Source organism: Ammospiza caudacuta, chromosome 3 (assembly GCF_027887145.1).
Source record: "Ammospiza caudacuta isolate bAmmCau1 chromosome 3, bAmmCau1.pri, whole genome shotgun sequence".
NCBI classification, from domain to species: Eukaryota; Metazoa; Chordata; class Aves; order Passeriformes; family Passerellidae; genus Ammospiza; species Ammospiza caudacuta.
The window spans coordinates 3,925,450-3,951,686 of NC_080595.1; the positions used below are offsets into that span (position 1 = coordinate 3,925,450).

General features: G+C 43.1%; 1 protein-coding gene across 3 annotated transcripts in view; it reads right to left on the reverse strand.

Moving 5' to 3' along the window:
- The window catches only part of CCDC85A (coiled-coil domain containing 85A), a 162,556-nt gene that overhangs the window by 34,633 nt on the left and 101,686 nt on the right, over nucleotides 1-26,237 (reverse strand). Inside the window, exon 7 of one of the 3 annotated variants that reach the window (XM_058801738.1) lies at nucleotides 19,193-19,242. The exons of the other annotated variants lie outside the window; for them this stretch is intronic. Coding sequence (XP_058657721.1) covers nucleotides 19,210-19,242 — 33 coding nt within the window. The 3' untranslated portion in view covers nucleotides 19,193-19,209. Of the gene's footprint in view, nucleotides 1-19,192; nucleotides 19,243-26,237 lie in introns of those variants that run through there. 3 annotated transcript variants of the gene reach the window in all.

Below are 26,237 nucleotides of genomic sequence, written 5' to 3' on the forward strand. Positions count from 1 at the left end.
AGCCCAGGGAAAGCACAACAATCTGATTTTTGCTCCAATATTTACCTAGATACCATACAAAACAGGTACAGTTATTTGCATTTTCACACAACTGCTGCATTAATAATTGCTCCAGGCACCATAAGAGGAACCTTGGCTTGAGTCAAGAAGCACAGCCTGGCAGAAAGGACAGGAGATGTTCCCAAAAGCAGAATACACAGTGACCACACCACCAGCACAAATTCCCTAGGAAGGAGCCCTCTGCATCCAGCCAAACCTGGACAGCCCAGGCTTGGCTAACAGAGCCCTTCCACTCCTGTCAGGATTGTCCTAATGGGATATTTATGGTGTAAATGCTGCTCACAGCCACTGCAAATGCTGACATCACTGCAAATGCTGACAGTCATTTGTTGTTTATTAAGTTATGGGTCTGATTTTCAAAGGCAGCCAAGTGCCAGCTTTGCTCCCATTGAAGCCATGAAGAAAAATCTCCCTTGATTTCACAAGAGTCAGATAAAGACTCAAGATTTTCAAAGTTCTTAATTGTATAGTGATTCAAAACCTCACTGAAACAAAAGAAGTCTAGAGAAACTGAAAACACTCAAAAAAATTCTTCAAGTCAAAATTTTGCAGTTTGCAGGTATTCCACATCAAAGCTATAACAGATGTGACAACCAAAAGGAGCAAGAGTTAATTGAGATCCACAACTTCTCTGCTTCTTAAATGCATGACTCTTCTGTTTCTTAAATCCAGATACAATGCAGAATGACTGAGTCTTGACCTTGCCCTGAAGTTTCGTACACAACACTACAATGTTTCTCAAAGAAGAAGGATCTGTCTTGTGGCAGTAGCACATCAAATTTAAGTTATATGAATATTTAAGAAGGTATTAATAGGTACCTTAAATAAACAATGTGTCATGAAAATGGCATCACATAAAAGTTTTAAATCCCTTAATTGAAAGGGTAGTAAAGCACTTGCAGGAAGTAACTTTTACTTTGATAAGAGCCTAGAACAGTCACTGAGCACACATTCAGAGCTGGCATCAAAAGAACAAAGGTTTAGCTGTGGATCACAGTTCTCAGGACAAAGCCAACATCTTCAATAAATCCCAGTTTGTTTCAGAAGTATCTCCCATCCCATCCCTAGCACATCATCCTCAGCACCCACAGGTTTAGGTACACCCAGGGAGACAGAGCCCAAAACCCAAAAATCCCTTCCAGCACTTCCAAGAGCTGAAATCAGCAGCTGCAATTCCCATGGAACCAACAGAACTTCAGAGTCCTCAAGGCAAAGGTAACATTAACAGATCTCTAGCAAATAATTATTAACAAAATAACTCCTACAGAGGTATCAGGTAAACCAGGGGCTCTTAAAGTGCAGAGAGGCTTTTGCCAATTCAGGTATTTGGCTGCAAATCCCAGAAGCCAAATTGCAGGTAAGGGAACAGCCCAGCTTTCCATCCAGGACACCAGAGACCTCACACAGGAGCCCTCCCATCAGAATAAATTGTTCAATGTTGAGTTAGAAACCTCCAGAAATAGAACTTTGAGATTATAATTTTCACATTCCCTTGGCTAAGGTGTTGCTCTAAAAAGAAACTGCTCAAAAGAGAGATCTATGACTGAATTAAAAATTCAGGGCAGGTAAGTTCCATGTGGAATGTCTATGTATTTAAGAAATCCATTTATCCCATGCATTTATATTTCTCCCTGAGCTTCCTTTTCATGAAAGTGTATTTAGAATTAATAGGATTTAGAATTATATTTAGAATTACTCAGCCAACACTGTACAGCAGTGTCCATCTTTTTAAGATGCTTTACAAATTTATAAATTTCCTAAATTTCCCAAAGATTTCTCAGCAAGTTGAGCTAAATATGGATTTTTTTCCCCCCATTTTGCCATTCTGCAGATATTTGGACTTAAAAAAAATGCTTAAACAAAATGAAGGTTAAAAAAGTACCTGCTAATGACAGCCATTTGTTTAATGGCAGTTGTTCAGCCAGTGCAGCAGGAGGCTGCTTACATCTGCCAACAGAAACCATTTATAAAAACTAGTCTTGTAAACCACCACACATAAATCCATGGAAAATCAATGCCCATGGTTTCTATTAGGAAGTAGCAATGAATTATTCCTTATCCAAGAAGGGAAATAAGCTGCCTTTTTTCTTTTTTTTTTCCTTTCCACCTGCAAAATTCTAGAGGCCAGATCCAAATCCTTTATCAGTGAACTTCTCAGTAACTCCTGTGGGCTTTGGGTGACACCATTCGCCTGTCCTTAATCTTGTCAACAAATTCCATCATATCCTTTGGAGAAAATCCTGCCATTGTTTTAAGTATGTCTAATCCATAAGGACAAAGCTTTAATGAGTTTCTAAATTTGTATCTTAAGCAGTAAAATAAAATAAAATTTCAAAAACCCCTGTGACCTAGAATCCGTTCCGAAGCGCTGCTCATGGCTTCACTCCACAGTGAGGTTTCAAGATGGGATTTATCCCACATCCAGGAGGAAGAGGCACAAAGCAGGACAGTTTCCAGTGCTTCAGAGATGGTTTTCATATCCCCCAAAAGACACCAAAGGGGGCATGGTCTGCATGTCCCCATCACTGAGAAAGTGCCACTATTGTATTTGCAGGGAAGCCTCAATGAAGGCAGGAATGATGCATCTGACTCCATGTTCTCAGAAGGACTATTTATTATTTTATATATTAAAGAATACTATACTAAATACAAAAAAGCTACTTACTGAATGTTAAAAAGCTAATAATGAAAACTTGTGACTCTTTCCAGAGTCTCAACACAGTTTGGCCCTAATTAGCCAAAGAGCCAAAACAACTCCCAGCAGAATGCAATGGAACAATCACCTGTGGGTAAACAATCCCAAACACAATCCACATCAGCACAACACAGGACAAGCAAATGAGACAAGAATTGTTTTCCTTTTCTCTGAGGCTTCTCAGCTTCCCAGAAGAAAAATCCTGAGCAAAGGAATTTGTTCAGAGAATGTGATTGCCACATGGCACCTCCACTCCCTGCAGATGTGTGTGTGTGGCAGCAGGACACCATCCCTACATGAGACACAGCAGTTTTAGTGAAAACAAGGAGTCCAACAACTGAGAGGTGCAGGAAGCCCCTGGGTGTCACAGTCATATTTTCTGGAAAATCCCTTTGCCAGGATTTCTTCTCCTGAGAAACCTCAGAGAAAAATGAAAACAATGATTATCTGATTTGCTTCTCCTGTGTTTTGCTGCTTTGGAATGTGGTTTGGACATTGTTTACCAACTGGCCATTGTTTCATTTGTTTCATGTGAATTGTTTCAACTTAATGACCAATCATGGTCCAGCTGTGTCAGGACTCTGGAAAAAAAAGTTACAGGTTTTTCATTATTATCTTGCTAAGCCTTCTCTAAGTATCCTTTCTCTATTCTTTAATATAGTTTAGTATAGCATTCTTTAATATAAGTACATAAAATAATAAATTAGCCTTCTAAGAACATGGAGCCAGATTCATCTTCCCTCCCCATGATGGGAGACCCTGCAAATACCACACCTGGGAACAGCAAGAGATTTCTCCATTCTCACTGTCCATCCCTCAGGTGCTTTAATAAAGGGCAGGATATTGAGCATGGCAAAATGAAAGATAAAATTCATAAGAACTCCTTGTGTTCCATGGAGTTTGTTTATAATTTGGCAGTTGTGTAATTTAAAAGAATTGAGCAGCACTTCAATAACATCCATGTCTGTTACCTGGGGTTTATTACACTTCCAGCAAAATGACAGACAAAACACCAACCTTTCACCTGCTTCTGGTCAAGAATTTAAATTCCTTCAAATGGCCCAAATCCATACCCTGCAGGAAGTTGCAAGGCAAAATTGTTGACTTGGTCCCTTTTAATTTAATTTTTCATTTCAATCTATTCACTTAGATAAAACAAATTAAGGCTGGTGAGAAGGTAGGGGAGTGGAAGACAAGTGTAAAATAGATTGTGTAAAAATAGATGGGGTTGTACATCCTGCACTGCTTCCTTTCTGGTGCTGTGTTAGAACCCTGGTTACTGAGAATTTCAGACTGTCTGTGCTGAGAGGCACTGACCCCCAAGAAAACACTGCATTTGATCAGAGGCCATAAAGACTTCCAAAATTAAATGATAGAACTAAGATGATGAGTGTGTAGTTTGAATAGAACTAAAACATCTAAGTTCAAACAAGAAATACAGGCTCACACATTTAATCCCAACCCTAACAAAAAAAAAAAAAAAAAGACAAGACTCCACAGTCCTGTGGCTCTCTCCTCTTGATGCTGGTGCATTTCTAGGAAGGATGTCCTTGCTCTCATTCACAGGCACTGCTGGAGGGCTCCTCCTTTGGTTCATATTTTATTTCTGCCCAGCCTCTTCCCTGACTGCTCAGCCCCACTCTGACACAGAGCTATGTGTGTTTCTTTAGAATGCAATCTGCGTGCTGCTACATCTGCACATCCAGCCCAAACAAATTTCTACCTGCAAATTCCCTTAATTATACCCAGGCAGAGTGTTTAAAATCACAGCATCCTCAGGAGCACAAGCCAAACCAGGCACACAACCTGTAGCTGCACTGCCAATGCAGGCAGACTCTGCACAGAGGGATCACCTCCAAACAAGCACAGCTCTGTGCCTGATCTATCAAAAAATTACCAACAATTGATGGGGTAGGACTTGAGAATGAAATGAAGCTTCATTTAAATGGTCCACTCAAGTTGATGTTGGAGCACACAGGATCTGGCATGCTGAGCTGCAACCAGTGCTCTGTCACTCATGAGTTGACAGCCACTTCTAAGTATCAAATTTTATTTATATGTTCAAACAACATCTTCATTTCTTTCATTTCTTTTGAATTTCCTGATACTGCACTTCATAGACCTTCTCCAATATCTTTTTGAAGTAAAATGAAGCTTCAATCTGTCTTTTGCAGTTACTCATTGTTTATATATTTTCACTTTCCCCCCTGCCTCTCCTCAGAGATTAAAGTCTTTTCCAGTTATCCCTGACCAATTAATTATTTTTTTTGTCTCCAGGGAGGAGATGACCAGAGTTTCACTTATTATTAACAATGAAGCTTATATAAAACACATACATTTGTATTTAGGTTAATTGATATCAAATTCTAGTGGAATTGGACTAATTTATGATATTCAAGTAAGCTGATCTCAAATAAGTTTGTTTTGCTTTGGGATGCATCTTGAGTAAGTTTGTTTTCCCAAGCATGACTCACTTCTAAAGCAAACACCATCCAGAGTGTGGTTTTACTCCCAGAGACATTTGAATCTTTTGCTAAAATAGTGACAGAAGAATAGATATTTGAGAGCTCCTCTGGGAGAAACCTCTGGTCAATCACTGCTTTACCTGGGGCTTTCTTCTGATCTCACTCACACCTGGTTATGAATTCTGTGGATGCTCCCTTTGTTCCCCTTTAAATGTCACTCTCTTCTCATGTCCCAGCCATTTTAAGGCAGATTTTCTCAGCTGCTAAAAGGGCATTTGAGAAGGCACGGCAGCAGTCTAACACTTTCAGCTCCAGTCCTGCACTGTGTCAATTTAATCTCATCGCTTGCCTGAAAGTTCTTTCATTCTCCTTGGTTTGGAAGCCCCAGACATATGGCAGCAGTTGTCTAGAGGCAAAAAGAAGTGACATGTGGCATGAGCTGTGAGCAAGCTAGGGAAAATGAGCAGGCAGAATGTGAGGTTGCACTGGAGGTACCAGAGCTAAATATGGAACTGAAGTGTCCCAAATCCAACAGCAGCCCTTCCCACAGGGGTGCCCTGCTATAAATACCTGGGTTTCTGATGGCACACTCCAGGTGAGGAGCAGGGTTCCTGCCCAGCTAAAGCCAGTGCTCCCCCAGTGCAGCCCACAGGAGACAACAGCAGCAGCACTCAGCAGGGAGGGACCAGCAGCTCCCACTCCTCTGCAAGGTCAATCCTTCAATACCTCGTTGACAGCAAAAACCACTTTCTGGGGGAACTTGGAGGCATTTATTTCCCTGGTTGGTCTCACACTGGTTCAGCAAGAGCCCAGGGAACAGGGCTGGGGACCTCCTCCTGCACTTAGTGAAGAGCAAAATGCACAGAGATAAAATTAGAGGAAAAGAGATTTACTCTACACGCATATGAAGGCATTCGCTTCCTTTGCTTTAATGAAATTATTTCAAACTCAGAGTAAGGACCACCTCACAGCCAGGGTTTATACAAGCCCACATACCTGTTAGACACATTTTCAGGTACAAATCAAACACAGAGCAATAGAGATGCTCTTGTGAGTCAGAGGTGTTTAACCCCATGTGCACCACATCCTCACCTGTTTGAAGTTGACACAAAACTGCTCTGCCCACCCACACCCCTACAGAGCCCAAGCTGCAGCTGAGAGAGGCTCAAACAGGAGCAACATACCCAGCCCACCAGATGTAAAATGATGGATATCCTGTTTTAACTGATGCCTCTTCATTGGACTTTTCCTTTACCTTCCCAGGAAATATTGGAAAACCTGTTGTCTTTTGATAAGCTTTAGTTTTAAGCCTTTAAGGAAACAAAAGGGAAAATTAGCAGGGTTAATGTCTGAGCAGAATAAAAATAACTGCTGCTAAATAAAAGTGAAATACAGCTTATTCTGCTTGCAGCTTTACATGCAGCTTGCATTTCTTCCTAGAGCTCCAGCAAAGGCCAGGAGACAGACTATTTATCAGAAAACCATCAGGCTGGAATTTCATACCAGGCTAAGAGATCCCAGCTGAGCTGTTTACTTCTAAATAAAAGAACCCATGAAGTATGGTATGGAGCTTGAATTCCTTCACTTGGAACCCCAAAGCTGAATGGTCAGACCCAGAAAACTCCCTCCAGAGCCTAATTAATCTCATTTTTGGAGTTCTGCTGCACCTGGTAACCAGATCCACTGTGTAGAGCACAGCTTTAGACAAGTCCATATCATGAATTTCATAAAATACACTGGCTGAGCTTGCCAGGTAAAATGAACTATTTTATTAAGCAATAAAGTCAGGGGATGGAAGGAAGATGGAAAAGAAAAACTTCTGCATCACTGGGGTGGCCACTATCCAAATCTTTGCAGCTTTCAGAAGAGCTGTCATTATTTGATGTCATGTATGAAATGCCTTGAAGATCTAAAAATGAAGCCAAATTCTCCATCAGTCAGAAGCCCTTTGCATTATGCCACCTTAAATTAGTTAAGGGTTTGGCATCTCATCTGTTCCATTTTTATTCTTTTATCTGGTGATTTGGAACACCCACACAAACCATTTCCCATCCCCTGTGGCTGCAGGGGGCTGGTTGCATGGAGTCACATCCACAAGGTCCTTCTCTAGCAAGAGAGAAGGAAAAAGAAAGGAGGGATTTAATTTCTACAGCTCTGTGGTCAGGAGTCATTTTCTTCCCTCCTCATTACAGTGTCTTTGCATTTGTTAAAACTCTTTTGGGGAGAAATAAAGTGAAAGGAACAAGATGTATTAAGATGCATAAACAGCTAAACAAAAAAAAAAAAAATCTCTGTATTCCAGCTGTTACTAAATCAGATTAAAGCAGCTCCTGCAGTCAGAGCCTACTCTTACTGAGGACAGAAGTGAAGAAATGTCTGAAAAAAGAACTGGCCTCAAGAAAAGCATCATTATTATTTCCTTTCCACTTCAAAACTTTAAACAAATTCAGTCTTCCTTGATTTCATCAAGATGCTGCTTAGGCAAGCTGAGGCAGCCCCAGCCCACCCCTCCAAGGCCAGGACTCCTCAATGCCTTGTGAAGGCTGGCCCAGAGCAGAGACTGGGTGGAGGTAAAAAAAAAAGTAGGGATTTATTAAGAGGCCTCGAATAGATCCTGGGGCAGCACAACCCCAAATGGCCACAAAATGGACAACAGGTCACTGGGCCTCACACTTTTATAAGTTTTGGTCCATTTGCACATTGGAGTTACCTGTCCAATTAGAGCTTTGGGTTATGAAGTCCCATCCTGCTTGTTTTCTAGAAACTCTCTAAGTCCACATTGTTTGTGCTCTTGGGCCTGAGATCTGGATTGGCTGTCCTTGGTCCCCAGGAATTGTTCTGCCTCCCTATTCTGTGGAGAGAGCTCACATCCCCTAATATGAAGCCCAGACTTACACACTAAAGCAGAATAGAACCTGAAGAATAGAAAAGCAGAAAGCTGAGGCATCTCCTAAGCAGAGCTGTCCTCTCCTGCTCTGACACAGAACATGTTCCCAGGGTCTGCACACTCAGCACAACCCAAAGCAGCCCTGACAGCAATTCAGGGCTCTGCTGCTCTGCCACCTCTACTTTCCCTTTGAAACAGTTGCTATTTATGTGTCCTACCAGACACAAGCACCCTCAGCACATTCCAGGGCTTCCTGCCTTTCTCCCTTTTCTTGGCTCTGGTACAAAATCTCCAAAACTTGACACCAAAGCTGCTTATTGTTTTAGCCACTGATGGCATTAAGTGTAAGGAATACTGCCTAGAAACCACCCAGTGCCCTTTTCCCCATCCTCCTGTCCTGAGACTCCTCATTCCTGCTGACACTGCCCACCTGCAAAATCTCAGCTGGGGAAGGAGTTCAGTTTGCTTTCTCTAAGGAAAAGAATATTAAAATAAATAAGAAACAAATCACACCATTAAACAAATTGCCTTGCTCATTAGTCAGGCAAACATTTGGGGGTTTTTGTTTCATTCATGTACAAGAGTTTCATTTCTGTTCCCTCTGAATTAAACACAAACCTTTCACCACAGCAGGTACAGAGGAACTACACACACTCAGAGTTGGTTCAGATTTGTTCTGGATTCCCAATATCAGATATTCATTCCTTCACTACTGGTTTGTTGTTTTTTTTTTTTTGCCATTTTTTTGTCTTTCAATCAGGAAAAGCTAAACTGAAGCATGCAGTGCAAAGTGAGCATGTAATACCAAGTGTAATTTATCCTCAGGGAGGCATCAAATCCAAATTCTGCCCTGGGACATCAGGACAAAGTTTCTGCAAGTGTATCAGGAAGAGAGAGAAGTTTGTCAACATTTAATCAGAATCACAAAGCTGAAGTCATCTGAATTTCCAGAACCAGCAGCTGGAATGATACCTGTGGCTTTAGGAAGTACAGTCAATCTCCTTTCTTTGCTTTAAAGGCATCGAAGTAGGCTATGAACCCTTCAGTGTTTTCTATCTCAAAGTTTGATCCTGTTTCAAGATTATCTCTCATTCCTTGCTGACAACACCCAGCTTTTTAGGAGTTTTAATTCTATTAATTAACTATATTCCAAAAAGCAGCATTTTTGATGCATATGCTGTTCTTGGCCAAAGGCTGTTTTACCCTTTTTCTTACCTTGAGGAACCATTTTTGTTTGCTAAATATCCAGGGAAGGGACACTACCAGCACTGAAACACACAGCATCTCTCTGACATAAAAATAAACCCAGCCTGCCAACTGTTTGGTCAGCCACATCTCACATTCCCGAGCAAGAGGAGCTTGATCATCACCCATCAGGACTTTGATAGACACGGGCTCCTGTCTCAAGGATAGGAACAAACTGTGGTGTCTCTTCTGACAGCACCCAAAAGGGGTTTTAAACTTACAATGGGATCCAGAACTATGCTGATTTCCCCATTACTCATAATAATAATAGAAAGGTTTCTTATTTCTGTTGAAAGGAACATGAGAAGTACACCATGGATACAGAAGAGAAACTGAAGCAGCATTTGCAAAAGAAATCAGTAAAATGTGTTTGACCACTGCAAGCAAAGGCAAGGCTGAGAAGTGCTCAAAGCTCATGCCTTGAGCACCTGGAATAAGGCAGAACACCTTGAGGAGAAGAGGGAAGCCTCTTCCAGAGGAACAGCAAAGAGGCTAAGCTTGGGCAGGTTTGTTCTGTCCTGCCCAGGGAGGAGCACCCAGCACCAGCCCAGCCACATGAGGAGCATTTCAGAGAGCTACAAAGAACCCACAGAGGTTTGGCTGCTGAAGGAGACAAAATTATTTTTGACCTCAGATACATTTCTCCAATACAAAAAGATTTTTCCATTGTAGAAGTTTGATGATTTCACATTCCAGATATCAATAATTTGAAAGCACTCTTCTATGACTACCTTAAGCATAAAACTTAGTCCTTGAAAACAATCCCATGTCTCCCACAACATCTTTCATTTTCTCACACTTTGTCCAGGGGTGAGAACTGAGTGCCAAGAGCCCTTTAAGGAAAGTGTCTCATGGCCACAGTTGTTTGTCAGACAGTCTGGCCAGATTTACAGATGAAAACCCAAACATGGATCATTCTGATGAATTCAAGGTGACAGATAACAAAACAGGAGATGTAGAAAGAATATGATGATTGATTTTTACCCAACAGAATATTCCCTGGATTGCTGCACTTCAGGGCCTGGTGTCTGTAATGGAGAGAGGAGTTGTGAGCAGCTCCAAGTCTGAGCAGCACAGTCACCTGATACTTATTTACTCAAAGATGAAGGCTAAAAAACTGACTTAGAGATCATAAAGTTCTTTAGCAATGAAATTTCTTAAGATGTGTAGGGAAGCATAAGGGAAACAGAATTTCCAAGAGATAAAACAGGTCAGAGAAGGGATGATTTTTCCCCAGCATTAAATGATTCTTCTTGACATAGTCCTGCACCATGCCACCCTCAGCAGGCATTGTTGATTATAATTAAATCTATTTTATCCACCAAACCACCAGCAGAGCAGCAGGGACAGGGGCCAAAGAGAGGATGTAAGGATGGTTGTGATAAAGAGCATAAATAGGTGCTGTGATGAGAGAAGGGAACACAAATCAGCTTCAGGACTCAGAGGAGAGGGGGATACAGGCTGTGTTTGCTTGGAGCCCAGGGCAGCACTGCACAGCAGCTCCTGACAAAAACTGAATGATAATTCCACACCAATGTTTGCAGAGAGCATTGGGAAAACTTTCAAGCTCTTGGTATTTCAAAGAGCAAGTAGAAAGAATCTCAGTTTAATATTTCAACCTTTACCCTCTCAGTATTTATGACTGACTCAAAGACAATGGTTTTTCCACCACAAGCTCACCTGTGTTCTTTCCAGAGGTTAAAAATCCAGGTAATGATCCAGACTGACCCTGCTCAGCTTTCAGATGCTGAGAAGAGCCTTGCTTGCAAAAGTACAGCTTCTTTCCTTTTAAATAAATAAAGGATTAAATGAAACACAGAGCCTTTGCTTTTGTCAGCTAAGGCATTGCTGAGCCCTTGTGTCACTCCAAACCTGCACAGGAGCCTAAAGGAGGATTATGAAACAACCTCTCCCAAAGCAAAGTCATCAAGGCAAGGACCAAAACTGCTTAAAGACCACAAAATTCCACCTGAGTCCAACATTTAGCTGCTGTGGAGCCTGTCAGAGCAAATCCTGTGTTGCCCAAGTCCCTGGATGTGGGAAGCACAGCTGATGGTTGCAGCAGCAGACAGAACAGCCCTGGAGGCTGACACTGCTGAGCTGAGCTGCTCCCTGCTCCAGCAGGACCCACCAGAGCTCAGCTTACAGACCCAGCATGGCCCAAATGAGACCCCCAGGACAGACCAGTACAGAAATGGGGATTTTACAAAGCCCTGAGTGTAAGGAACCCACTGGGGGAGCAGCACAGGATTTTCCAAATCCCCATAGTGCCAGAGGCAGAGCCAAGGCTTGCTTGATAAATCAGATAGATTTATCTTTAGAAAGATAAATCAGAATAAACCCCAAAACTCTGTGTTGTGGTGTGCTTGTCACAGGGACACAACCACAGCACATTTAATCCTTTTCCTTGCCTCTAACACCTCTCCCCTCTCCATCTCCTGGATTCTCCTCTCAGTTTTCCGAATCCTCTGCCAGAGCTGGTTTCTCTCCCCAGAAGTTAAAGGGTTAAAGCAGCTACAAGACTGGGAGCTGACAATTCCCCTGCTGTGGGCATCTCCCAGTGCCTGGGGCTCCAAAGGGAGGGCTGTCAGCTGGGATCAGCCCAGGGATGAAGGACCACGCACAGGATCATCCACACACGGCAGCTTCACTCAGTCCCTGGAGAGCTTTACAGAGGAAAACCTGGAATTTGATAAGGAACCAAATAAAGTGAGCTATAAACATCTTCTGCAGCACAAAACTGCTGTGCATTAGGTTTGTAAAACATCTCAGGGGAAAACGGGGGTGTTCTGAAATGCATCACCTTAAAATCTCTCATAGTTCATTTTTGAGTTTGGTTTTTTTTCTTTTAAATTGTGTATCAATCATACAAGATTTCAAGGGATAAAAACAATGAATAATCCACTCAAAATTAATTCTGCACATTGGTTCAACAGTTTTGAAGGCAATAAATCATCAATCACCAGCACAGGACCACAGCATCTATTTTGTGCACGAAGCAGCACTTTATCATGGTAAATTTAGCTGTGTCTCATTAAACTGACTGCAGGCTCTGGCCAGCCAGTAAAACCTGAATAGGCTTTCACATTATATTCCTCAGAGCTCAAAATAAATCACAAAGTTTCAGCCCCATGTATCTAAGTGATCTTTAGAAAATGAATTAACCATTGCCACTACTGAACAGTGTGGAGTTGTCTGAACAGCAAAATTTCAGAATCTTTCCTCAACCTCCATGGCTCCATAACAATCATATTAGAGATTTAAAAGCTAATTTATTCTCCATGCAGTGAAGTAGATTTTGTTTATTTGTGGTGGGTCTTGTTTGGGTTGGGGTTTTTTGGAGTGTCAGTGAGTTACTCTGTACCAAGAGGAAAGCCCAGCCACAGGCACACAAGGTGGCACATCCCATTCCTCCAGAAATCAATGGCAATATTTCTGCAAGAGGATCCAACTGTGTCTGATCAATTTCTCATTCAAATTAATTTCTTCTTCCCACTAAAAATGAAATTAAAGCCAAATTCCTCTGCCCCTTCCCCCCTATGGATTACTGGCCACATTTTTCACCCCTGTTAATGCTCTAAAAAATGTTCTACATGTGGCCAACTGTGCCAAGGTTTTATTCCAACCCCACTTCTTTCCTTCACTGCATTCCCACTGATTTTTCATACTTCAGTTATGGTGGGAAGCAGAGACTTAAGGAAGGTGTTGACAATTAAACATGAAACATATGTTCCTGTGAAAATAAAATCAAGATAATCATTGTGTGAATGGTTCTTTGCAGCAAGATAAATGTCCCCTCTGCCTCTGACATCCCATTTTTCATCAAAATGGGCTTGAACAGGCTGGGAACTCTGCTTTGGAACTGCCCTGTGATCTGCCAACTTCCAGCTCCCCAAGTGTTGAAAGGTCAGTGTTTGCTCCTGGCAATCCTAATTCTTATTCCTGCTTCAAGGTCTGCACTCCTGGCAGGAGAACAGGCTCAACAATCCCAGTTCAGTATTTCCTTGACTCCACTTCAAATCTCTCTCCTGAGTGTGTAAGAAATGACCTTGGCTGTAAGTGCATTTGGATTTTTCTGTTTTACAACTTTAGTGAAGGGAGTGACTGAAAAAGCACATGATTCTCTTCTCATTCAAGATATTTAAACACCAGAACACTCATGTTAGGATACTTTCAATAAATTATTTATCCCCAAGACTCTGGGCTTACCACTGCACCATGTTTGTTCCTGTGATGCCCACAGGAGTAATTGCAACAAAGCAGAACTTCATCCAAAGGTTCCACAATCCTGTGCTTCACCCTCTCCACAATTTAACCAGCACCATGTTTCTCCATCTAGTTCCAATTTCCAGTGAAATGCTTTAAGAAATTTCTCAGTTTAAGAGGGAAAAAGCTCCAAACCACACCCAAGATCACACAGTAATTGTAATTTTTAATTATCAGTGACTAAAATCTGCATTTCCTCAAGGAGAAGAGCCCTGAGCCTACCATTATCTCTTTTGCAAACACTGCTGGCCCTCGGCTGTCACCAGAGAGATGTCAAAAGGAAGCAGGCAAACCCCAATTCCAATCTCCAGAAATGCAATCCCACATTGTCACAGCCTGAGTGCAAGTCACAATTCTTTGAAGCACCAGACAGAGCCTGGTGCCCAGCAAGGAAGTCTCCCAGACTTCCATAAAATCACTTGTGGCAGAGAGCAGGGCTGATTTCCTGCTCTCAGGACAGTAATGGATTGGCAACACTTGTATTAATTCTATTTTCTCCCTTATTGTGGCATCTCAGAGGGACTGTGCATTTGAATATTGAGCTTATTTGTACAGCTCCAGAACCAGCTCTGTGTCACCCCCAGAGAACCTTCCTGCTACAGACTTGAAATTTCCCACCAAGAGCTTCACATCCAAGCTGGAACCTGTCCAGGAGCATGGAGGGAATGGGGTGTGCTGGCTGTGAATGAATGCAGCCCACAGCTCTGGATTTCCCTGGAAAGCACTTATTACCTTACAGTGAAATTGGAAATACAAAAACCCTCCCTGATAAACATTTTGACTGTTCACAAACACCCTGGCAGAGGGAGGGATGGATGGAGGGATGGATCTTCATTCCCAGGCAAATGCACATGATCACTTTCTGTTTGCAAACCAAAAAGGCAGTTTCATATTAACCTGTGCAATTAAAACCAAACTTATTTATTTTCTGAGCAACCTTCCAGAAATCTTTCCATCCCACAGTACCTTTGATTCATGTTAAATTTATCAGAATTACCATTTAGACAAACAGAGAGATTATTCAGGTTATAGTTAGAAATAGTCCTAAGGCTAAAACTAAGCATTAAAAAATATTCAATAAAGCTTTCAAACCTTCTACCTTTGTAAAGCTACTTAGCTAAGCTCCTTAACAATGCTGAAAACAAAATAAAAAACCCTCAAAACTCATGTTGGATCAGAAATTTGTAGTTTAACATGTTAGTTACATGGTGCCTTCTACCTGTGTAAAATAGGATTAAATTATTACTGAGCAATTCATGGCAGCCTTTAAAACTGAAGTTAATTCACCTCTTTTACCTTAATTAATCTGATCCCATCATAGGTGTACAGATGGATATTCCTATTTGTGCAGCTGAGTGAGCATTTCCTGGTTGAATTAAAATGGGAGAAGAGGTCCCCTAAATGAGCTGCTACCCTGTATGGCCACGTATCAAATGAACCATCAGGTTCTTACACATTCACTTCACCTGGGATGTTTTTCCAAGCCCCAAAGCATCTGTAGGAACTTTTTAGTGCCATAAGATTCAAACAGCTGCTAGGCAGGGACTAACAAGGAGGAATTCCTATATCCTTGTCTCACTCTCAATAATAAATCACCCACTACCAAAAATAAATCAAGGAAAAGATCTAGAACTGCAGATTTTAATCTCACAATTGACTTTTAGTTGGTTTTCCAATGTAATTGCTTTTCCACCAGCAATAATAATCAAAGGACTCATAGTAACAACTTGCACAAATCATTAAGATTCATTTAGTAAATGTGGATTAAAAAAAAAATATTTTGTTTTCTAGTTTTTCAATAGGAAAGCTCAGATTCAGCAGCAGAGTTCAACTAACACAGACTATTGACTGATCCAGTGGCAGCAGTCATTTGAAAAATTAAATACTCCATAATGAAAGATTTCTGCCTTGCAGCACACAGGGGAACTCTGGGAGAGGAGAGGCCACACAAAAAGAAATTCACTTTTGTAGACTATCACCTGCCAGAACTGCCAAAACCCCATTCACAGTCACGAGGAAAGACTGGCATGATTCCTCCAGGTGCTCAAACACCAAAAGCCAAGGGGAGCTCAGAGGTGCTATGGAAATATGGAAATAAAAACCCTGAGCAGCCCCTTGGAGCTGGGGAGGAGCAGCAGCACCACAATGGTCACTGGCCATGGCTGGCACTGTGACAAATGTCCTGTTTTCCACCTGCAGGAGACCAAACTGCTCCCTGTGACTGACTGAAAAACTACAGCCATTGACAAAACCCTTCAGTTGTGCATCCAGCACCCACAAACAAGTGATATATAAATGGTCATTATCTACAGCTTTTCCTACCATTTCAAACTTGGAAATGCTGGAGCTTTGGTGGTCCTGTACCCTAATTCTGCTCTCCCACAGCTGCATTTTCAGGAAGCAGGAATATTGTTCAAAACAGGGCAAATTCAACATAATCCAACTCTAAGTAACTGGATTGTGACATTTCCCCTTACCCAGACTCCTTCTAAGATTTTTGTTTTTTCAGTTCTTCACTTTACAACCTGTGCACTCTTAGATATAACCCTGAATCTCTCTGACCTCATCCACTTTCTTCTTCCCAAAAAACCCCTCAGAAACAATTTTCTGAGCAGCTCCATTGTCTGCACTCAGCAGGGTGGGACTCCAAACTCCAGCCTAAACACAGCCTTGTGGAGAGTTTAGTTCAGGCATGGCTTGAAGAAAAAGGCCATGAAGCCATGCAATTGAGAGAAAAGTAACAGGTAGTTGTGAAGCAGTTCCAAAGCAGTTCCCAGCCTGACTTCTATAAACAATTAGACTCTCTCAGGCATCATTGTATAAACAATAAGGTTCTCAGGCAGCCTTCCCATAACAAGTGAAACACCTTCTCTGGGAAAAGATGGCACCCTGGGAACAGATATGGAAGTTTTGGGAACCTTGCATATCACAGTGGGAACACTGGTTTTATTTTGTGTAAACAATTAACGGTATTGTAAAACAAAAGGTGTGGTTAGAGTTTTCTCTGTTAGCCTATCATGAACCTGGATTTTGGAATATGCATGAAGTTCGTTAACACTATTATTTAAACTGGCTGATCGATCAATAAATTGAGTCCGATGCATCACAGGATGGTCGTTCTCCCCTCACTTCAACACAGCCTGCTCTCACTGCAGCTCCAAAAGCCACCTCCACACGGGAGTGATGTTTCCCCAGAGATGGCAATCAGCCCTGAGCCCAGCTGCAGGAGAAGGGAGATCCTGTGCAGTCCATCCTACTCCTGCCTTCTCACTTCCAGCAATTGTGTGCTTGCTGCTCCATCTGGGATCCCTCAGGGGGAGAAGGCTCTGCCCCCCGGGCAAGGCTGGGCCAGCTCCTCCTCTCCTGGAGCCCGGAGATGTTTCATCCCTGCAGCTTTCTCTGAGGTGCCCGGATTGTGGAGAGCTCCAGCCTGGGCTCAGCATGTCCGAGGCAGCAGAGGGAGCCTGGCACACTGCCCCTGGAGTGCTGGAATCCATTTCCCACTGCTGTGTGAGAAGGGTTTCAGATCTGCATCATTCCTGAGATATGGATCTTTATACATTTCTAAATATGTTTGTTTAACAGGCCAATTAGCCTCTCACTAATCATCTCTCATGCTGGGTAAGAGTCTAGCAATGTAGACAAAAAATATACAGAATATTCCAGTTATTCCACTCCTCTGACTCTCCTGGCTGGGCCACACTCAGGAACATTTCCAGTCTCCCTTCATTGTGTACAGATGAATGTGCTGCTGGTTTACATTTTTTAATACACGCTCCTGACTCAGGCAGAAGGAACACCATGATTTGGGAAGCCTGTTCACCAGACTGAGCACAAACAGAGATGTAACTGGCTTCCATGTGAGGATTCTGGACACTGTATTAGAGCATTCCAAGTCTACTGACTGCCAAGAGCTCAGTTAAAAATAAAATTACTGTTTTGACCCTTTCAAAATACCTGGGATGTGTTTTGATAAACTTTTTTATTTACTTTATACTATTATCATTATTTCTTACTACTCTCTTTGAATTTCTAACTGCTTACTGCTGACTTGTCTTATTCAGGGTTCAGAGTTTAATTTCTTGACCCACATCCATGAAATGTTTGCAATTATAAAAACATGATAATCCCATTAAGTAGCTGTAAAACCAGTTAAACACAGTAGGAATATTTTTACAGGAGAAAATTATATGGCTCTGCAGAAAATTTTACAAGGAAAGATATTTAAACAAGTGCTACCTCAGAAGTAGCACCATATGTTCCTTTACTTCAGCATGAAAGACAAAACGCCTGCAAAATGAAAAGCAATGACTTTTTCCAGAAGTTACTGCCACGAGATTTTAAAAATACACACTTATTTCAAGTACCAAATAATCAGAGCAATTAAAAGACTAACAGGTTGCTAAATCACGCTCAGGACACACAACCGGGTGTTTGCTCTGGTTTGTAATTGAATTGCAATTCCAATTCAATTGCAGATGAGAATAGGAGCCGTATTAATGTCTCTGTAACCTCTGCCCAGCTCTGAAACCTTGGCCTGCACTCGGAGCACATTTTGGCTGAGAGGGGCCATTTAGGGCTGGCCTGGCACGGCCGGGAGCGGCTGGAACTGCAGGAACTTTGTGCTCCGGGCAGGATCGGTGCTGTGTCCTGTCAGCACAGCTCCCAGCGCCGGGAATGTCCGGGCTGTCACCCCGGGATGGCAAACCCCGGCTCCCAGCACCGGGAATGTCCGAGCTGTCACCCCGGGATGGCAAACCCCGGCTCCCAACACCGGGAATGTCCGGGCTGTCACCCCGGCATGGCAAACCCCGGGAATGTCCGGGCTGTCACCCCGGGATGGCAAACCCCGGGAATGTCCGGGCTGTCACCCCGGGATGGCAGACCCCATGCTGGGGAGCTCCGGAGCCGGCCCCGAGCCCTGGGCGGGGTGAATCCCTTGCTGAAGTGCCCCTGCTGCAGTGACCTCGCCCAGGACAGCTCCAGCTTTTGGCAGCAAGCAGAACCTTTCCCCAGCGCTCCCTTGAAGGCAGCCCCGGCTCCGCAGGACTTGAAGCAAACATTTCAGCCCGCAGAGTTTGACAGAGAGCAGCAGCCACCTACCTGCCAGAGCAGATCTGCCGGCAGGCAGCCAGAACAGCTCCGAACCCCGAGCTCCTCCCTTCCACATCTGCCAAGGCACAGATGTTCAGCCAGAGCCTCGCCGTGCAGATTTATTTCTGCTAAGCACCACTTCCCCCTCCCTGGCACACTCACAATATGCCACACTGTTGATGGATGCTGAGGGCCAGATGACCATCTTGCCAAAATACTGTGTTCTCTCTTGTTCTAAGCTCAAGAATGTTCATTTTCAAATTTTATTCTGATGGAAGACAAATGCTCCTCTGGATTTTACCAGTTAGCAGCCTGAAATCCACAGCAGAGCACTGCCCACGCCTCTGGTGGTACCAGCACCTTCATTTCCCAGATCAAAACAACTACAGCCACACAAACACTGTAAGAGTAAAAACAGGCCATGAGGAACAGGACAGAAAACAGAGCTTTCCTCCAGAAAAGCTATCACAGCCCTTCAGGTGGGGATCCATTGTAAATCACTTTGTGTGCCAAGACATCTTTAAGCAGCCCTGTAAATGCAAAAGGTAGATTAATGGCTTCTAACAGGAATGCTGCACACACAAAAGAGAATTAAAAATAGCTTTGTTTCCCACTAGCCCAGTTCAGGAAATTCAGGAAGGAAGCATTGCCTTAAAAGTTGATTTTGAAAGGAAACACATTGAAAATGTTTGTCTCGAGCTCATTGTTCATCAAGGTGTTTTCTAGGCATGTGAGTAACTTCAGCCCCAGTTTCTACACCATGCTGAGAACAGATTAATCTAAGAATAAAGCTGTTAGAAAACTGACATGATGCAATGGCATAATCAGCAGCAAAACCTCAGGAAACCTGCACTAATTGGTGGCTGATTAATCCTGTCTTGTCTTTTGTTTAGCTCATGGTTCCTAACACACAGGTGATGACAATATTTCTGTGGTTGTTAAATTGTTTCCAGAAGTATTGGTAAGAGCTGCAAGCAGAACCAGGCACTACTGACAGGTGTAACATTTCCTCAGGGTAACTGCACACCCACAGCTCTCCATACACATCAAGGTCTCACCTCCATAAAGACATTTTTTCTGGCTGGGCTGCCACCAGGGGAGCGTTCTCACACGTAAATCAATGTTCCACACATCACTGCTGCCCCAGCCCACACACAGGAGCTCTCCAGGGCCACACTCTGTGAGTTCATCCAGCCAAGCTCTCTGGGCAGAGCTGCCTTCTCTCCTCACTCACACAACTCTGCTCCCAGAACCTCTGCAGGCTCAAACTCCTGTTTAAAAGTTGAGCAAGGACAGGACTTGACAATGGCTTTGCACAGCGAGCAGGGAGCAAAGGAAAACAGCAATGTCCTCCTCTGCCCTGGGTACCCCAGGAGTCACAGACTTGCTCTGGACCTTTCAGATGCTCACAGAACTCCATGGAACTCAGAAAGCTTCTGCAGCACAAACCAGAGCAGAATTTTGGGCCTGAAAAGGACAGACATACTGCAAAGGCCATTTCCAGAAGAGGCATAAATGTCATTAATCTGATGACCAATATGTTACATCATCTTTCCCTCTGATGGTGAATTCAGCACATAACACCAAGGCTGTGGGTCCAATTTCTACACTTAAAGAGTTGGACTCAATGAACTTTGTGGGTCCCTTCCAACTCAGAATAAGCTGTGAACCTGTGAAAATAGATGTCACTGAATATTTCTTCTGCTACCTTTCAGATCTGCCATACACTTGGGTTTGGGCTTTTCAGCATTTGGCTTTGTGTTCAGAGGGAGAAGTTTTCTGCACAACACATACATGAAAACACAAGTCCACAAAACCAGAGCAAAAAGGGGTGCAAGGTCTGATTACCCCCATGTCTGATGAGCTCTCCCCAAAATCCCACAACTCCCCATGGTCAGCAAACCCATCAGCTGGGCTAAAGGCTATCAGAGCAATTCAGAGCAATTCTCCAGGCATGGAGAATAAACACAGATGGAGCTGGGCATGGACAGACCCACAGGGGGCAAACCAGCACCATGCCAAGCCAAGCTCTACAATCTCATCCACCCCTGGTTCTCCACAGACTGGCCAAGCCCTCGGTTAGAAGCTGAACTCTCCCAAAAACCATTCCCAGCCATGCAACCATGTCTGCTTGCACAGATTGGGCACTTGGGCCCCATACCAGCAGCTCCATGAGCTGAGGTGCAAATCAAGCAGCTGGCTGAGGCAGCAGCCAACTCTCCTGACACCTGACAGACCAGAGAGCTTCAGGGTCTGGCATCAAAGTGCTCCTGCTTCCCTGGGGAACAGCATTTCCCAATAACCAAAATGCAAATACTATCTGGATTTTTCTCATTCCAGGGAATAAAAACCTACCAGTAACTTTTATCTTTCACTACAGATTCTTGCCCAAGATTTTCCAGAGCCTCTTTGCTTCCTGTCCATCATTACGGGTTTCTGAGCAGCACTGCACAAATAAATAAATCAAAATCTAACAAAACTGGGAAGGTATTAGAAGTACTTAAAGTGTTAAATTTGAGAAAAAGCATCACCTAACTGCATCTTTGCAGTCAAAATCATGTTTCCCCTGCAACAAGGACAAGGAATATTCAAAAATCCTAAAGTGACATGCAGGATTAATATCTAACATCAACTGACTTAAAAATACATGTGCTAAGTGCAGCTCTACTGAGCACAAAGCAGACACAGCCAAGGTTTGCTACATCCCAACTACAGATCTTTGCAGTGATAAATTCAGCAGTATTTTGCTCTCAACACCAAAAGAAATTGTTTCTCATTCAAACATTCTTCAGCAATCCTCCTAATATCCATTTTCCAAAGTGACACTGGAATTAACCGTCAGGTTTTCTTAATTAAGAAAAATGAATAAAATAAAAACGCCACAAAACAGGAAAAGTAGAATAGAATAAGCTGCTCAGTGCCTGAAGGACACACTTCAGGGGGCAGCTGATCAGTAAATACACTGGAATTTGCATTGCTGTACAAAGTGGGTCATGCCAGCCCTTTGTGCTACATCTCCTTTTGGAGTTCCACAGGCACCTTTTCAGGATTCCATGGATACAACTGGCTGTGCTTGCAATATTGCAATCAATACAAGGCATCAACACTGCTCTACTCATTCTTGACAAATCCAGGATGATGGAGTGGCTTGAGAGCACAAAACTCTGGGATCTGTGCTTCCAAGGCAGTCTGATCAGTCACTTCCATTCTCTTGACCAATGCAGGAATTCAGGCTGAATGGGACATTGCAGTCCACTCAAAAGTGAAAAAAAAAAAAAAACGTCAGCATTTGATTATGTTCATGGAGAAGCTAAAACACATAAAATCCCAAAGTCTTCACACTGAAATTAGGATTTGTTTCAGTAAAAACTCAGGATCTTTTCTCCAAAATATGTGCACATGCTGTGGTTGTGAGTGGTCCCAATGCAGCCCTCAGCAGTGTTGGCTGGAGGACAGGCCAGGCATCAAATTCCAACAGCAGGAATGAATCAAAGGGTTCTCAGCACCTGTACCTGGAGGAGACAGATTTGGTGACTTCTGCTGCTCAGTGAACACTGAAGAGCCTTTGGTCTCAGTGGTTGGAGAGCTGGTTAGGAAAAGATCATTGCTGCAATGCTTTGTCATGTTTTCTTTCTGGACTTAGTGACACTGCAAAAACCTAAAATTCAAAATTTAACTTCAGGTTACAGAGATTTCTAAAATGGACCCAAACAAACAAGGTGAATGACAGTGACAGACAAGTGACTTCATTCAGAGCACTGCATGAGCAGGGATGTTTAAGCATCATGTTCTGTCTGGGCATCCCATTTCAGTGCAAGGAGTGAAGGGCTGAAATCCTTGGAAGGATCTGAGTCAATGTGCAGGTTCTGCCTCACAGCAGTCATGTGGTTGTGCTTGATATATTCATCTGCCTCCAGTGGAATGTTCTTTTTGTTTCTCATAACCCAACGCTATTTTTAGAGGCTCATCTTAATGTCCTCAGCAACGTTTGCTGACCACAGAAGTCATCAGATGGATTTTGAACATCACTAAAGTTGGTTCACTGTAAACCAAAGACAGGCTCAGGAGCCAAGAGGGGATGTGGGTCAGGAATCAATGCTTTTCTCCAGCTGCACTTGGCCTAAATGGAGCTTATCACAGAGTGATGAATCAGCCTTGCACCCTTGGTAGCAAGCACTGACATTTTCCTTTGAATCCAAGTCACAGGTACAGGCTCCAATGTTGATCAAGGCAAATTTTCACAGCTCACAGGAGCTTAGGGAGATGCACTGAAAGAAATCTGGTGAGATTTGAGGTCAAACATTTGAAGGAGCTATCTCACCACTGATCAGATCAGAGGTGTTTAATATTACAGGCATAAAGGCTCTGGAATAATTTGTGCAACCTTGAGGAAGTACCAAAATGGAGGAGATCTTTAGGAGACATTCCATACTGTGGCTGCCACATGGCTCACTGTGCTTTTCCAGCTATGACACATCTTTTACTCTTGACAGTGCCTGAACTGCTGTTTCACTGGTCCAAATAACCACTCCATTCATTATAAGGACTTTTACAAACCACTAAAGTTCACATGAATTATGCAAATAAAAAATACAGGGTAGAAGAAGCATGTCCTTGCTGAGCTACACAGTCCAGAGCTGCTGCCTTCTTCACTCCCCATGAATGTTACAAAAACAATGCAAATATGCCCAAATTTGATAGCAGAAATGAGGAGTAGCACTGAGACTATTTGTTATTCACAGCCTTCACAGAACTGTTCATCTTTTAAGACAGCCTAGCTCAAGATAGCAGCTTTCCCATTCACAATCAATAAATTTGCACACACTTCTATGCTGCATACCAAATGCTCATGGACACAGATTACAATCCTGGCCCTCCTCTGTGTGCCTTGCAGAATTAAAAACACTTTAAAATAAATGTACAAGTCCACTAAATAAGCAGAGTAAAATCATTACTGCTTCTTTTTCCAAAGGCAATTTTAGTTGATGCCCTTCACCCCCCACGTTATACTTGTATAACTCCTTCCCTCTCCAACAATTACTGCACTGCTTTATGCAAGCAGCAAAATTGAAAGCTCTGTTTCAGTCCTTGCTGATTCTCCTCACAGAGGCCACCCTTGAACCAGTGAAGAAGCCCAGGCAGACAAGATTTACATCAAGATCATGACTTGAAGATGATTCTCAGTGCTCCCTCAGTAACTATATATCTCTGCACATGACAATATGACCCAAGATAAGCTGTGCTTCAGTTTACTAATTAAGACATAACTTACAAAGACATTATCAGCTCAGAAGCCAATGAATTTTCATTGCCAGTCATTTTCTTATGAACACAAGGCTTTATTAGAGCTCATTAAATACCCTGTAATTTGGAATGCCTTGCTGTCCCTTACTCCTGTCAACATCCCTGCACTTTGTGTGTGTGGCAGTACAAAATGTGAACCCCACACTACTCTGCCTGCCAGCTCTTCCCTAACTCTTAACCCATTCAGCTCCAAGCCCTGCACAGCCCTCCACTGTTAACTTCATAATAAAACTTAAAAATAAACAAATAAAAAACATTGAATAGGTGAACAGAAGAGACAGGACATTCTGACTGGCAAGTATAATACACACTACAAGGTTGAATGTATTAAACAAGCATCACTCACCAAAAATTACTGTAATATACTGACTGTATTGTAAGTGCCATAGTTCAGAGAATTTTACAATTCAATCACTAATATTTCTAAACCCATATTTTATTTTTCTAAACTTATGGCACTAACTCCAAAAGCTGTGTGAAGAACTGATACATGAGGTCCTGAGCTCAGGTTAAGGGCACTCTCTCTATGCAAGGGCTCAGACAAGGCTTTAATGTGAGGATTTGCCATTCTGGCACTAAAAGAATAGAATAACACACAGATGTGCCCACTTATTTCAGGCAGACAGCACCAATAGCCTGCAAACTCCTGACGAGCTCTCTGAGGTAAAGGCAAGTGGCTCACACCTTGACCCACTCTCCATGAAAAATAAATAAGCTTCTCTGCTGTTTCCTGTACACAGCAAAACAAACTCCCACTCACCACTCAGAAAATACATTGTTTCTCAGAAACGCCCAACGAAATAAAGAAAACAGAAGATGAATATGCCAGCTCCATGGCAGGTGTACCACCACCACAGCCAGGGGGTGGGAGCAGGGCTGGCTCGCAAAGTGGGGACATGATCACTCCCGGCGCTGGGATGGATCAGCTGCCCGTCCCTCCCGGGGCCAGGGACATTCCAGGGGACACTCCAGACACGGGATGGCCACACGTCCCCAGTCACGGAGCCAGCGCGGCTCCTCCCTCCGTCCCGCTGGGCAGAGACGGGCACCGCTCCGGGGCTGCAGGAGGCCCCGCACGGGAGCAGCGCCCAAATCCCGGGCAGCACAGACCAACAGGGACCCTGCTCCCAGAGAGCCCAGGTACGCTGGACATGGCTGAAGGGAATGCCTCTGTTCCATCCAAGAACGGCCGAATTAGCATTAAGTCCTCACTGCAAAACACAACCACCAGGATATGCACCCTCAGGGAGAAAGGAGAAGCCAATAAAACTTGGAAGCAGTGATTTCCCAGAAGGTGCTGGGGTGTTCTCAGTCCCACTGCAGCAAGCCCTGCCCCCAGCGCCTCGGATCAGCCTCTGAGCTGGGCAGGAATCAGTGCTGAACATCCAGACAACGTGTGAAACCAGGCTGTAGCCACGATATTTTCTGAAAAATCCTTTCCTTAGGATTTTTCCTCCTGAGAAGCCGGGAGGCCTCAGGAGCAAAATGTAAACATTGATTATCTGCTGCTGTGGAATGCAACAGGTGCATCTGGGATTGGTCTCGTGTGGTTGTTTCTAATTAATGGCCAATCACAGTCAGCTGGCTCGGACAGAGTCCGAGACACAAGCCTTTGTTATCATTCTCCTTCCTTTTCTATTCTTAGCTGGCCTTCTGATGAAATCCTTTCTTCTATTCTTTTAGTATAGTTTAATATAATAGATATCATAAAATAATAAATCAAGCCTTCTGAAACATGGAGTCAGATCCTTGTCTCTTCCCTCATGCTCAGAGCCCTGTAAACACCACCACACCAGGCCACTCTCCATAAGGAGAGGCTCAATCTGCCATTGACACAGCCAGAGTTTGCTGCAAGGATGATCCACTGCACACTAAAACATTCACATCTAAAGGAGTTATGTCAGGGAAGTTAAGGACATGGAATTGTAAACCTCTCCCAAAAGTCCTACAACGTGGCTTTCTAGCAGGTTCATTGTTTTCATACTACAAAACACATTTTCAACATGATAAATCACTCCCCCAAAAAAATGAGTTGGGTAATGAATGCAGCATGCTGTAGTCACATCCATATTCACAACTCATGCCCCAGTTCTCTTACAGTGTGTAACAGCCAGAACTAATTTACAAGTCTGACATCAAACCTACAGAGCTCAATTGAAAGATTCTGATTGACAAAGCTTCAGAGCTCCACACTTCTAAATTAAATACCCAAAATAAACAT